The sequence below is a fragment of the Diabrotica undecimpunctata genome, chromosome 3 (genome assembly GCF_040954645.1).
Source record: "Diabrotica undecimpunctata isolate CICGRU chromosome 3, icDiaUnde3, whole genome shotgun sequence".
NCBI classification, from domain to species: domain Eukaryota; kingdom Metazoa; phylum Arthropoda; class Insecta; order Coleoptera; family Chrysomelidae; genus Diabrotica; species Diabrotica undecimpunctata.
In genome coordinates, this window is record NC_092805.1 from 138034527 (window position 1) to 138049771 (window position 15245).

Consider the following 15245-nt stretch of genomic DNA (forward strand, 5'->3'; position numbering starts at 1 on the left):
TTCTTTGAGTTCATAATCATTTCTCGTTTTCTTGAAAGAAGATATAATAAAAATTGGTACAACCTAAATCTGCTCTGTTTCTTTTCTTATTTAATCAGTCAACGAAATAAACCATTGATTCGGCTCCATCCTATATCAATCCACCACCATCCTAGATAAGAGGGGTTAGGTATTCCATAAAAAAAATATGGCTATTGGACCAGGATTTGGAATAACTCCATACCAATATTATCTTGAGACATATATCAGAAATATATCAGCATTATAGCCTCTCCAATAAGGGTCTAAAAATAAATATCTATCTGAAATATGGACAAGAAAAGGATTTCTTAGCTCACCTCTAAATGAGACCCACTTCGGAAACACGTCTTAACGGTTGGACGTTCTTAACAGAAAAGAGGGAGACGGTATTCTTACGCTCTCTGAAATTGGGCGTGAGTGACAAGTTGATGAATAGGCTCATCTACCGAATATATTTGGGAATTACAAAAGAATCCTTGAGTCGGCTACAGGTACTTGACAGATAGATGGGGTTAGTAGTTTTATTTAAAAAAATAATCGAAATTTAAAATGATTTTCTTTTAAATCTTTTGAAACGGTTACAGTGTTATCATTATTATGTTCAATTGCAAATGGGATAAGTCATAATGATTATTTGTGAAAAACGAGGTAAGTCACAATTATCTCTTTAAACATATTTTGTTCTCATAATACTCAGCAAAAAAATGTTAATCCATTTGAGAAAAGTACATGTAAACAAATTTCAAGAAGATTATCATTCTAAAAAACTGTAAAAAAATAATTTTTTTATACAATTTTAAATAGTATTTTTCTCGTTTACAATTGTATGACTTGTTCCCCTTTTTAAGCGCAACAGCGAAATGTAAAATATAAAACGAAAAAAACGCACTGACTTTAACAAAAAAAAAACAGATGTTTTAACGTTAGAATTTTCGGTTTTACCGAAAGTTCCGAATGTTCGAATGGGTTCCATCATGTTACTATTTTTTTTTCCTTTTTACCATTTTAAAAGGCTTTGTAGCTGGTCTATAATACCTAGTTTAACAGGAAAATTTATTATTCGGAGGAAGTGGAATCCACTGTATTGATAGTTTGGTTAAATAATATTTTTATCGATATTATTTTCATAAATATTTGAAATATTTGAACTTTATGATTTTTGCCAGCAATGCATATTATTCTTTACAGTTTTTATTAAAATATTACATATTGATTTTAATACCGTAATCCGATCATAAATGTTCGATGGTTGCACTCTACTACAAAATATAAATCTACTTATTTTCAAAATCGATTTCGTGAACATTCAAAAAATAAACAGCATAACGACATATCTATTTCCATCAGCGTTTTATTTACTTCCAATATTACAACCAAAACGTAAACTCTGAACCACGTTTATTGAATTCAATCGCTTTCTAAGGAAACTAATACCGAACACAAACAAAAAAGTATCTTACCTATCATGGCAAACAAGTCTGATGTGTAGTTAGCTTCTGCTAAGGAAGCGGCTGTTTCCGAGCTTCCTTCCTTATTCTTCTTTTTCCTGTTCAGCACGTAACTAACGGCTAGACCGAAGTAAGCGCCGAAAGCGTGAACGAATATCGAACCACCTGCATCTGCGACCTAACAACATATTTTTCAATTAGAAAATTTGTGTCAGTTGGGGTCGCGAACGGATCGTACGGCGGCGGTCGGTTTCCCAGATTTTTATATTATTGGGAAAGAAAATAAATATTATTTGTGAGAAAGGTCAAATTTGATTTAATTTGTAAGGGATGACGGTGTTATGTGAGAGGAATAATTTTTTTATAAAATACCCCAAAATGTTCGTCGAATTTAAAGGCTTAAGATAATAATAATTCCATTTATTTCTCATAGAAATTTTTAGAAATTGTCCAGTTAGGTAATTGTAAACTGTTGGAAACTGTTAAAAATAAAAAAAAATAATTTCTTATTTGCTTTAATTTATTTAAAAGAGATATGCTTAATTAGTATATGTAGTTATAACGAGGAAAGTATGCAAAATAATATAAAGAGCTATATCTCCGAAATATCATTTAGGTGTAGAGTATATTACATTCAATAATTTCAGTATATTTTTTTAAAATAAAAAATATGTATGATAATAAATTCAAAATAACAACGTTTACTATATTTCAAGAAAACCGAAATCTTGCGAGCAAAAAAATCGACTCAACAGTAAAATAAGTTATATTTTTTAAATACGCTGTTTGGCCAGTGTATGTCCCCATATACGAAAAATTAAAAGTAAAATAATGTGGAGGAGTAGCTCTATATATAAAGTCTGTACCTGTCTATAACTGTCCCTCATAACTAACATCGAAGCAGTAGCCGTAACAGTACTGGCCCCACTAAAGTTCAATATTTGTAGCATCTATATTTCATCAGATCAAACTCCGACTAAATCCGAATTACTTAATCTTCTCCAACAAATTCCATCACCTCGAATCATCACGGGAAATTTTAATAGCCATAACATTACATGAGGATCAAATAAAACAACACCGAGGGGAAATATGTTAGAAAACGTTTTTATCACTATGAACCTATGTCTACTCAACGACGGTTCTCCAACAAGATTAAATATGGCTCCGGGAACATTTTACGCCATTGATCTCAGCATATGTGAATCTTCGTTGCTTACTTAATTCGATTGGGTAGCACTAAAACATGTATATAGTAGTGATCACTTCTTAATCTTAATAAAATATACCGCTAATTTAAACACAAACACAATACCAACTCAAAAATGGAAACTGAAAAAGGCAAATTGGATTGAATTTGAGAAAATTGTATCAGACAGAATGAATCAGATTGAAATTTCAGACTCTATTGATGACACACTCACGTGCTTCAATCATCTTATACTTGATCCTGCTAATATAGGCAGAGGAAAATCTCAACTTAAAAAAAAACACAAACCTGTTCCCTGGTGGAATACATAATGTAAGGTAGCTCTTAAATTACGTAAGACAATTTGAAATCGATACAAAAAGTACAAAAGTATCGATCTATTAACAGAATACAAAAAACGAAGAGCTGAAGCCAGACGGATCATAAAAGAGTAAACACGAAAAAAGTTTAAAAAATAACAGGACAGCACACCTACCAACAAATTGTAAGTCTGGAGAAATAAAGAACGTCGTTACTAACTGGTCCACAGGATATAGTAAATAAACTAGCTAATACCTATCAAAAATTCACATCCAGCCAAACGAATTCCTAACCTAGAAACAATAGGAGGAGGCAGTACATATTACAATCTCTTGTAACAAAAATGTGTTAATGCAGCAGAAATTGTGCTAGAGGAAGTCTGGGTGACTCTATCCAGTGTAGCAAAAGGGTAAACTCTAAAATGCACCTTGATACACCAAAGAACTAATATGGGGAATAACGGAAGATGGAAGGGATTAGATAGAAATAAATTATGTAAAAGAAATAAATATGAATTTTATGAAGTAAATATGAATTTTAAAATATAACAGAATTAAGTGTTGGCTAGCGACTATGCAGGAGAATGACCACTTGACACTCAAAGAAGGATTCGGCCAATTTGCATGCCCTACAGAGACCGTAAGATATAAGAACTAATGACAAGAAAACCACCAAGAAATAAACAGATGAAAAGTAAAAGTTGCTCTAGTGAATACTTGGGCGACAGGAAGTTAAATGTTTTCTTCCGAGATATCTTGTATTGCTGAAATAAGAAAGATAGGTACTAATTGAAATATTAAATTTTAACCCAACTTTAATAAATACCAATTTTATGTACAGACTATTTTAAACACTTATATATGACCCATCACCTCTTATATACAATTAACATATCTATATTTACAGTAAAATCCCTGAATAATTATAAAACAATTTACCCCTGATATACCCCTTAAAAATTTCAAATTGTGACAAAAGTTAGATCCAATAATAATGTATAAATAATAAATATAATTATATACTACTCACTAATAGTTAGTTTTCGTTCAAAAATTGTTTAGGTTTTTAAGAAAAAAATTCTCTGGGATATGTGTGCACACAATAACCTAACAATGAGAAATTCAAGGGAGAGTTATAACCTCATCCCTTGGTAAACAATAAATAATTAAATTAAATTACAATGGTAAATGTTTTTTTTAGAAAAAATTGAAGATAGTTATTATTAAGGATAGTTTCTTTTATTAAAAATTGAACCAAAAGTTAAAACCTTGAAGAGGACATAAAAAAATTATTTAAAGTAATTGAATTAAAACCAAAAATAAGTCAGTTCTTCCTGCCGGTGTCCCTCGAAGATGATCCGGTGGAGAACTGGACTCAGGTGGTAACAAGATACCAAACCTGTATTCCCTGGATCAGGTACTATTGGACAAATACGTCACTTTGAACTGCTTCTTAATTTCCCATAAAAAAACCAACTTGAAACTCCTTCCCCTTATTAAGTATAACCCCAACTAAAAAATAATTCTTCCCCTGACTTGTAACTGGATTCTTGAGTAGGCTAAAAAAACAGTTGTGTTACTCCATGTTTTTTTTGTACATACAAAAGTTAAGGAAAAACACAAGGGTTATCAACCTTGGAAGGCGATACAAAAAATGTCAGCAAGTGACCTTATTGAAATAAAAACCTTAATGGTTTTCGGTAAATAGTGACCTTCGAATGGTGTGACAATGTTTTTATAATGTATGGATATATTAAATAGATAATTTTAACGGCAAACATGATCTTATATATTATAGAATAGGAAAAAAAAAGAAATATTAGCCGGTTTAACGGTATGAAATTGAAATAAATAATTGTTTGCTTTAATTCTTGAAAGGAAATAAAAATTTGAGATAGATATAGAATCTAATACTTATAATTTATTTAGGTATAAAACTTTTCCTTAATGAAATAAGGTGAAATATAACATGTATCAAATATATGAAATACCTATCAAAGACGAAATTAAAATAGGTCTGAATTTTACTAACAATGGCGGATGATATAAAGGATTTTTCCTTATAATTTATCTGTAATGTTATCTTACCGGCTAGGGTGATCCAACTGAAAATATCCTCGTACAAAACAACAAAATAACTCAAATGGTTTCTTCTAAAATAACAGCTCTTCACATAAAAAATAAACTTAAACCAAATTCGGGAAAAAAAATGGACTCCCAGCCGCTCTACTCTGAGATGTTTATTCACTCACATCCAGTTAACAAGTGATTTAACAAGCTGTCGGTTGAATGTATTTTCAGAATTTCACCGCTGAGGGCGCAGTCTAATGCCAACATCAGAAAATAAAATCTACTGGGAGTTATTTAAATATTTAGTTTAAGAATATTTCAATATGAATTTAATTTAGAACTAAATTAAAAGATTCCAGTCACAAAAAGAAGGTAAACGATTATTTAAGTAACGGACTCGTTACATTCCCCTCTTACTTGGAGAAAAAAAATTTTTAGTGAAAAAAAATTTTTTTTCTTTTACTTGACTGATTGGTTAGATGTAGGTTAACCAATACTTCAACCATATGTGGAGCAATCAAGAATCGAGAAAAAAAAATAAACTTATATATAAAAAATTATAGCTAGGGCAACAATTTGCCAAGTACAGCTATAAACTATATTAACTTACTAAAATACTTCCAAAACAATCTACATCGATTCACATGATTATAATTAACCACAGATTATGAGTGATGTAGAAATAAAGATATGGTTTCATCTAAAGAGACCCACATGTAACTAAGTACAAAGTCATGCTATTTAGAGTAAAGTTAAAGTAAGGTAAAACTCCAACATAGCATAGTATAGACTAGTAATACAAATACTCAATACAAATAATCCAAAATAATGTGAAATCGGACCCTGGTTCCAAAATTGACTCATCAATGGACAACAGATTTATAGAAGAGCATATCCAAGGAATAATCAATCAGGCAAATAGGTGGACCGATACACAATAATAAGTAATAGTAAAAATACCAACGTACTTATATAAAACAATATAAGTAACAATAAAAATACCAAATGTATAGACAACAATATAAGTGTCGAATTGGATGGTAAATCCAAAATTGACCATACAGTGGACAACAGATTTATAAAGTAGCATATCCAAAGATAATCAATCAGGCAAATAATGACCCAATTCACACTATAACCAACTAAACCAAATATGGTAGGTCCACATATACCCACATCCGGTAATATGTGCCTAACCTAAAAATTCATCAAATAAATTATTGGATCAAAATGTGGGACTAACGGCTTGAACAAAAGGACAGCCATAAAATCGATTCCATCCTGATGATCTGCCATCAGTACATTTGGGATCCAAAATAAAGACCAAAAATAAAAACTAGGAGGTGTTATAAACTCAATCATCCTAGCAAATGCAAAGCTGAACAACTTGAGCTCAAAAAGGTAAAGTACCAAAGCATGTGAACTGCTGTGGTAACTCCTTACAACAAAATTAACTTATGCAGATACTCGATAACTATAGCATGTAGCTACTACAAATTTATAAGAATATCTAGCATAAGAGCACTAAAAAGAGTTTAATGTGCCAGTAAACTCTAACAACCATAGCAAAATAGTAAGAGTAAGGTAGAAGTAATAACAAAACAGAACATCAAGAACGAGTAGACCAATTTCTGAAGAAACTGCAAATTTATAATTCGTTCTGATACTAATAAAAGAGAACAGGATAATTCCTAATTCAATATACCAAAATATAGATAAGTGCCTGAGGAAAGAAGTGAAAATAACTATAAATGGTCATTTGTTGCCAAAATATGGAATCACTATCCATAACTGTAATCTAAACATGCTAGCTGTAAAGGGAGCAATCCATGACTTGAATAAACTATTATATAAGTAAGAATAATAAATCAGCTAAGGAACAATTCTTATATTAGACCAAAGTCTGAAAATATTAAGGATTAAAGCTAAATATTCAAATCCTAATTAACATTAACAATAATTTACTGTCTATGGAAGACATTCTACTGCCTAGATAACTGTACACTTGTCATGAAAATGGTGAATTCCGAAATTCATTGAACAACTGGGGCCAACAATTGAACTAAAACTTCGAACCCACGTATTCATTCACATATACACAGGCAGAATAGTCTATATAATATAGGAGTGTACTAAAATTATGCATACTGATTATCTATATAAATTCCTAATGACATAACAAAAAACCATCCCACATAGCACATTCAGATACATGTTCCTATATAACTTGATCATGACCAATAAACGGAATCAAATCCATAAAAAAAATTACAACATTCTTTCCAACCTGGCAAAACAAGTAAGCAAAATGGGAACATAGGTTATACAACACATAAACATATAGCACAGTATAGTAGCATTACAATATTTAGTTCCATACCAATGCAACATCTAATATAAGTAAACACTCTAATGGCCTTAATAATTTTAACTTATTATAAACAGATACTAATCAAAATATAAGTTGTAGATATATCAAATCTGGTGATTAATAACAAAAATCTAAGAAAATATCAAATCGTAACCAAACCGAGCCAAAACAATAACAATCAAAGGAATAGGTTAGCTTAATAGACATTAAGTTAATCTTCCTCTGAAGATGAAGATGTTGCCTCATCTGTTGTATTATCAGGGAGTAAATCCTTTATATGAAATTGACCAATTCGCCTATTTGTCGAATTGTCTTTTAATTCATATATTAAAGGAGATATTACCCTAACGACAGTACAGGGAACATATTTCTGACAAAACTTAGCAGAAATGGCATCACCTTTATTTGATTTTACAAAATTCCGTTTCAAAACTCGATCGCCCACAAAAAATCGCAAATCTCGTTTCCTCAAATTATACTGATGCTGATTTCTATGGTAAGAAGCTTTCAACTTCTTCCTAATGTCAGCGAATATTGGAGGTAAGTTTTGGAGATCTTCCATACGGTGAAGTTTCTCAGAAATTTGAGGAAGAGTTGTTGAATTTTCAGAAATTAAACCGAAATAATCACCTGACAATGGAACATGCCTACCAAAATTAACATAAGCTGGAGAGCACTGAGTGGTTTCATGAACAGAAGTTCGAATGGCTTGAGCAACTGAATGAATGTACTGATCCCAAGCTCTATGATCAGTGTAAGTGTAAGATCGAAGAGCAGTAACAATGCTACGATTTACACGTTCAGTGTGGTTAGCTTGCGGATGATAAGCTGCATTGTAGAATATCTTTTGAACCTTATATTTACTTAAAAGATCTTTAAAGGCTTTAGAAATAAATTGTGGACCATTATCACATGATACTATTTGGGGAATACCAAATAGTAAGAACACTTGCTCCTCTAAGAACTTCAAAATAGCTGGAGTTGTAGCCTTACGAAGAGGGCAAACTAAAGGAAATTTGGTGAAGTAATCTACAACTACCAAACAATACGTATTACCTGAATAACTACGGGGATACGGTCCAATAAGGTCTAAAGAGATCATTTGCCAAGGAAAATTAATGTTCCTAAACGAACCCATTAATCCAGCTTGAGGTAGGTTACTCGGCTTGCATGTTGCACAAACTCTACATCTAGAGATGTATTTCTTAACTGAGTTGCGCAGACCAGGCCAGTAATATAACTCAGCTATTTTACTAAATGTTTTATAAAAACCAAAGTGACCTGATGTCACATCATCATGAAAAGTTCTCAAGACTTCATCCCTATTTGCTGTTGGGACTACTATTTTCCAATCAGACATATTCGATAAAGACTCAACTGGACTGATTACATGTTTATACAGGATATTATTCTCTACCTTGAAATCAGGATATCTGGTAGGTTCTTGGGTGATATTATGAATCATCTTTCGATACCAATTATCTGGAGATAAAGTGGACAGATCTAAAAGATTGATATCGAATGTACGTGACAACGCATCTGCAACCACAACACCATTGGCTTTGCGATGAACAATATTATAATCAAAGACAGAAAGCCTACAAATCCAACGGGATAAACGTTGTGACGGATTTTTCATGGAATGTAACCATAATAAAGAACTATGATCTGTGATGATAGTAAACTTACGACCCTCAAGATAGTACCGAAAGGCATCAAGACCATGGATAATTGCAAGAAGTTCTCTCTCTGTGGTGGAATAATTTTTCTGTGCTTTATTGAGCTTTTTACTGGTATAAGCTATTGGATGTTCCGAACCATCCTTCATTTGAAACAGTACACCACCTGAAGCAGTGTTGGAACAATCTGTCATGAGATAGAAATGCTCTTTAAAATTCGGAGATGTCATGACAGGTGCACTAGTAAGAGCTTCTTTTATACGCCGGAAAGCATCATCGGCTTCTGAAGTCCATGTAATAGTTTGGCCTTTTTTCCTATTTTTAAGGAGATCTGTAAGTGGAGATAACAAAGTAGAATAAGACGGCACAAACCGACGATAATATCCACACATGCCTAATATCCTACGGACTTGGGTAGTAGTCTTAGGTATAGGAAAATCCTTGATAGCAGTAACTTTATCAGGATCAGTCCTTAAACCTTTACTATCGACTACATATCCTAAAAATTTAAGACTAGGACGACAAAATTGACATTTATCTAAATTAATAGTTAAATTAGCCTCTTTGAGACGTAAAAACAACTTATCCAAAATTTCCATATGAAGAGAAAAATCAGGAGTGACAACCAAAATGTCATCCAGATAATAAAAAACATAGGGCTCTAACTGAGGACCAATGACTAAGTCCATCAGACGACACATTGTCTGAGGAGCTGAAACAAGACCAAAAGGCATAGTGACAAACTGAAATAATCCTTTCCCACTAACTGCAAAAGCTGTATACTTTTTACTTTCCTCACTTAAAGGAATCTGTAAAAAAGCTTTAGATAGATGGATAGAAGAAATATACCTAGCATTCTGGAGTTTACTTAGAATGACGTCTATTCGGGGAATAGGATAAGCATCCCGATTTGTAGTAATATTATTCAACTTTCGACCATCGAAGCAAACCCTAAAAGATCCATCTTTTTTCTTGGTTAACCACAAAGGACTACAGTAAGAAGACGTGGAAGGTTCAATGATATTCAACTCTAACATGGAATCAATTTCCTTTTCCAAGTCAACTTGCCAAGCCTGAGGAATAGGATACTGATATTGTCTAAAAGGTGTGGTATCTCCCACTTCGATAGTGTGAGATATTAAGGATGTACGACCTAATTTGTCTTTTGACGAAAGGGTTGTAAATTTAGAGATCATATTCTCTAATTGACTTTGTTCTGAACTAGATAAACTAGTAAAATCCTGAATAGCACTAAGTAAGGACAGATTAAATTGAGAAATAGAAAAGGAAAAATTAGAACAATTTAGTGTGCTATTAAAAGCATTTAAGAAGTCCATACCTAAAATTATAGAATTCTGAACTGAAGGAATAATATAGAATGTAATTTGTTTACATAAATCTGCTACTGTGATTTCAGTTTCAAATTTGCCTGTAATAGACTGAACTGTACCATCTGCAGTAGACACTTGCAGAGAAGAAATGGGCATAATAGAAATCTCAGCATTTTTCAGTAAAGCTAATGAATGTGAACCTATCACGGAAATGTTCGAGCCACTATCTAAAAGAGCTAAACAAGATTGTCCTAAAATCTTAATAGGAAGATAAGGTCTATTATCATTATGTTTTCTCACTAATAGCGAATTCAAATCAAAACAATTATTATCTGATTGATCAAAAACTTTAAATGGTACTAAACCAAACTTATTATCTCTACCTACACAATCAGAGGATGCAATAGGCAAACAAGAAGAATCAGAAATAAAAGAATCCTCCTGAATTGTGGTAGACTCTGGTATAGATACTGGAACTACTACACTGCTACTATTATGTTTATTACCAAGATTTGGGAAGATATTTGGGGAAGATAATCTATGCGAATCAAATGTATTATATTGAGAAGTTACTTCTTGGAATGACTTGGTGTGGTGTGTGTTGGTTTTTTTGGAACAACCCCTTTTCCTTTCCGACTGGAAGATGGGTTTGGGTGACTTGACGTGGTTGGACCAGTGATTTCGTTTGATGTAACGGTTTGATTCCCTGATGGGGGTGTGGACGGAGAAACGCTCAGGGGACGGACCTCCGATCGTTCGTTTCCCGAACACTTAAAGCAATTTCGTTTGAGGGTATTTTCCCTACCACAACCGTGGCAGAAAATACGGGTACGAGGGATGCCGCAATCATAAAAAGTGTGGCCAGACTCACGACAATTCCAGCACACTACAGAACTTACAACTGAGATATTACGCTCAGGGCCCTTAGATTGCCAAGAACGGTGCCTAAAAGGATTTTGGTGACCGAAAGAGTCAGAAGAGTGTTTGGAAGTGGTGGGAGGTTGAGAAGACCAAGATAAAGTTTCCTCCAAACGTTTACATTTCTCGGTGATGTCTGCTATACTGGTGATGTCTACTAAAGCTAATTGTTGGTGATAAAAAGGCAATAGACATTTTAGAATAATCTTAATTTTTGCAGAATCTGTTAGAGGAGTCTCAAGGCGACTACACATACCCAAAATGTTATTGATAAACATCGTAACAGACTCATTTGGCTTCTGTTTACGATTTTTGATTTGGTCTAGAAGGTCATCTTGAAAAGAATATGGTAGAAAATCAGATTTAAGTTTCTGAGCCAAATCAGACCAATTAGAAAAATTATTGCGGTTGTTTCTAAACCACGTAAAAGCTGCGCCTGTAAACAATTCAGCAGAAGCTGCAAAAAGATCATCTTCACTTACTCCTCTCGATACTCGAAGACATTCCACCCTATCCAAAAAAGAAATTACTTGGTCATAATGACCTTCACCAGAAAATGTAATGCCCCATTTATGTACCTGAACAGGTTTGGGGTGTAGAAATGAGTTAGCTGCTTGGACAGAAGAAATAGGAGTTGAAGTAGCAATTGGATTTACTCGTGAATCAAGTTCACCCTCTAGGCTAAGAATTCGGATTGAAATTGAGCGTTTATAAGATTGCTGATCCTCATTTGAACACGACAATAAATGAACACGGCCTGAGACATGAGCTAGACGTGATATCAGCCTGGAGTATAGGCTATCTTGGACAGTCCCTCTAAAATCGGATATCCTTTTAGCCAAATCATCCACAGTCTCATCAATCTCTTCTTGCTGTTCTAGAAAAGGAATACTTGTGGCAGAAATTTGTCGAAAGCTTCTGTTTCCTTCTTCTTGCCTTAAAGCTCCACGCAATAGTTTGCGTTTTAAATCCACATTGGAAGACTCATCAATATTGATGTCCCTAATCCTTAACTCATAATCTAATTCCTTGACTAATAAATGTTCTACCTTGAATGCAGACATTGTGAAAAAAAAATGAATAGATGAATAGACAAAGGAAATAATGTATTACCACTCCACCAAAATCAATTGAAGAATAATCTAAGGTTTAAAAAAAAATATATATATCTAAATAAATATATAACAACACACCACAAAATCAATCCAAGAATAATCTAAAGTTATTCACAAAAATTTTAAAATGGTTAAGTAAAGTTAAGTAAATATAACACAATCCTTGAAGCAACACACAATGGTTTCAACAAGTATATGATTAACAAATAATTGAATATAAAAACCCACCAATATTGGCTAATATATATATATATACATACATATATATATATATATAAAAATAGTAATATCTAAATTATTAAATTCTTATAGTTCAATAATAGTAAAATAGATTGTTAACTGTACACAATGATTAAGAAGGTGAGGGTTTAAATATGAATATAAGTAAACTGCAGCAATACAAGTATACCTATAAATGTAAATCTAATAAGAAAAGATAAATAAATAAGGAAGTTAAAAAAAATGAACAGAAAGCAACAGGAACAAATTAGAAATAATAAAGAATATTTTGCAAAGAGAAATATACTACAGAATGTACGGTCTGAACTGAAAATAGGCACCACGTTGGGCTCGCCAATGTAACAAAAATGATGGTAATGTAGCAGAAATTGTGCTAGAGGAAGTCTGGGTGACTCTATCCAGTGTAGCAAAAGGGTAAACTCTAAAATGCACCTTGATACACCAACGAACTAATATGGGGAATAACGGAAGATGGAAGGGATTAGATAGAAATAAATTATGTAAAAGAAATAAATATGAATTTTATGAAGTAAATATGAATTTTAAAATATAACAGAATTAAGTGTTGGCTAGCGACTATGCAGGAGAATGACCACTTGACACTCAAAGAAGGATTCGGCCAATTTGCATGCCCTACAGAGACCGTAAGATATAAGAACTAATGACAAGAAAACCACCAAGAAATAAACAGATGAAAAGTAAAAGTTGCTCTAGTGAATACTTGGGCGCCAGGAAGTTAAATGTTTTCTTCCGAGATATCTTGTATTGCTGAAATAAGAAAGATAGGTACTAATTGAAATATTAAATTTTAACCCAACTTTAATAAATACCAATTTTATGTACAGACTATTTTAAACACTTATATATGACCCATCACCTCTTATATACAATTAACTTATCTATATTTACAGTAAAATCCCTGAATAATTATAAAACAATTTACCCCTGATATACCCCTTAAAAATTTCAAATTGTGACAAAAGTTAGATCCAATAATAATGTATAAATAATAAATATAATTATATACTACTCACTAATAGTTAGTTTTCGTTCAAAAATTGTTTAGGTTTTTAAGAAAAAAATTCTCTGGGATATGTGTGCACACAATAACCTAACAATGAGAAATTCAAGGGAGAGTTATAACCTCATCCCTTGGTAAACAATAAATAATTAAATTAAATTACAATGGTAAATGTTTTTTTTAGAAAAAATTGAAGATAGTTATTATTAAGGATAGTTTCTTTTATTAAAAATTGAACCAAAAGTTAAAACCTTGAAGAGGACATAAAAAAATTATTTAAAGTAATTGAATTAAAACCAAAAATAAGTCAGTTCTTCCTGCCGGTGTCCCTCGAAGATGATCCGGTGGAGAACTGGACTCAGGTGGTAACAAGATACCAAACCTGTATTCCCTGGATCAGGTACTATTGGACAAATACGTCACTTTGAACTGCTTCTTAATTTCCCATAAAAAAACCAACTTGAAACTCCTTCCCCTTATTAAGTATAACCCCAACTAAAAAATAATTCTTCCCCTGACTTGTAACTGGATTCTTGAGTAGGCTAAAAAAACAGTTGTGTTACTCCATGTTTTTTTTGTACATACAAAAGTTAAGGAAAAACACAAGGGTTATCAACCTTGGAAGGCGATACAAAAAATGTCAGCAAGTGACCTTATTGAAATAAAAACCTTAATGGTTTTCGGTAAATAGTGACCTTCGAATGGTGTGACAATGTTTTTATAATGTATGGATATATTAAATAGATAATTTTAACGGCAAACATGATCTTATATATTAAAGAATAGGAAAAAAAAAAGAAATATTAGCCGGTTTAACGGTATGAAATTGAAATAAATAATTGTTTGCTTTAATTTTTGAAAGGAAATAAAAATTTGAGATAGATATAGAATCTAATACTTATAATTTATTTAGGTATAAAACTTTTCCTTAATGAAATAAGGTGAAATATAACATGTATCAAATATATGAAATACCTATCAAAGACGAAATTAAAATAGGTCTGAATTTTACTAACAATGGCGGATGATATAAAGGATTTTTCCTTATAATTTATCTGTAATGTTATCTTACCGGCTAGGGTGATCCAACTGAAAATATCCTCGTACAAAACAACAAAATAACTCAAATGGTTTCTTCTAAAATAACAGCTCTTCACATAAAAAATAAACTTAAACCAAATTCGGGAAAAAAAAATGGACTCCCAGCCGCTCTACTCTGAGATGTTTATTCACTCACATCCAGTTAACAAGTGATTTAACAAGCTGTCGGTTGAATGTATTTTCAGAATTTCACCGCTGAGGGCGCAGTCTAATGCCAACATCAGAAAATAAAATCTACTGGGAGTTATTTAAATATTTAGTTTAAGAATATTTCAATATGAATTTAATTTAGAACTAAATTAAAAGATTCCAGTCACAAAAAGAAGGTAAACGATTATTTAAGTAACGGACTCGTTACACTCTGACGATTTCAACCCAATCAATATAACCTTTAGTTATGGGGAGTTTCAAGAAGCACTTA

At 32.3% G+C, this 15245-nt stretch overlaps 1 protein-coding gene across 1 annotated transcript in view; it reads right to left on the reverse strand.

The window, feature by feature from the left end:
* Rh50 (Rhesus blood group-associated glycoprotein Rh50) overlaps window positions 1–15245 on the reverse strand; it is a 200400-nt gene that overhangs the window by 89869 nt on the left and 95286 nt on the right. Inside the window, exon 4 of the mRNA XM_072527024.1 lies at window positions 1482–1647. Within this exon, the coding sequence (XP_072383125.1) occupies window positions 1482–1647 (166 nt within the window). The remainder of the gene's footprint in view (window positions 1–1481; window positions 1648–15245) is intronic.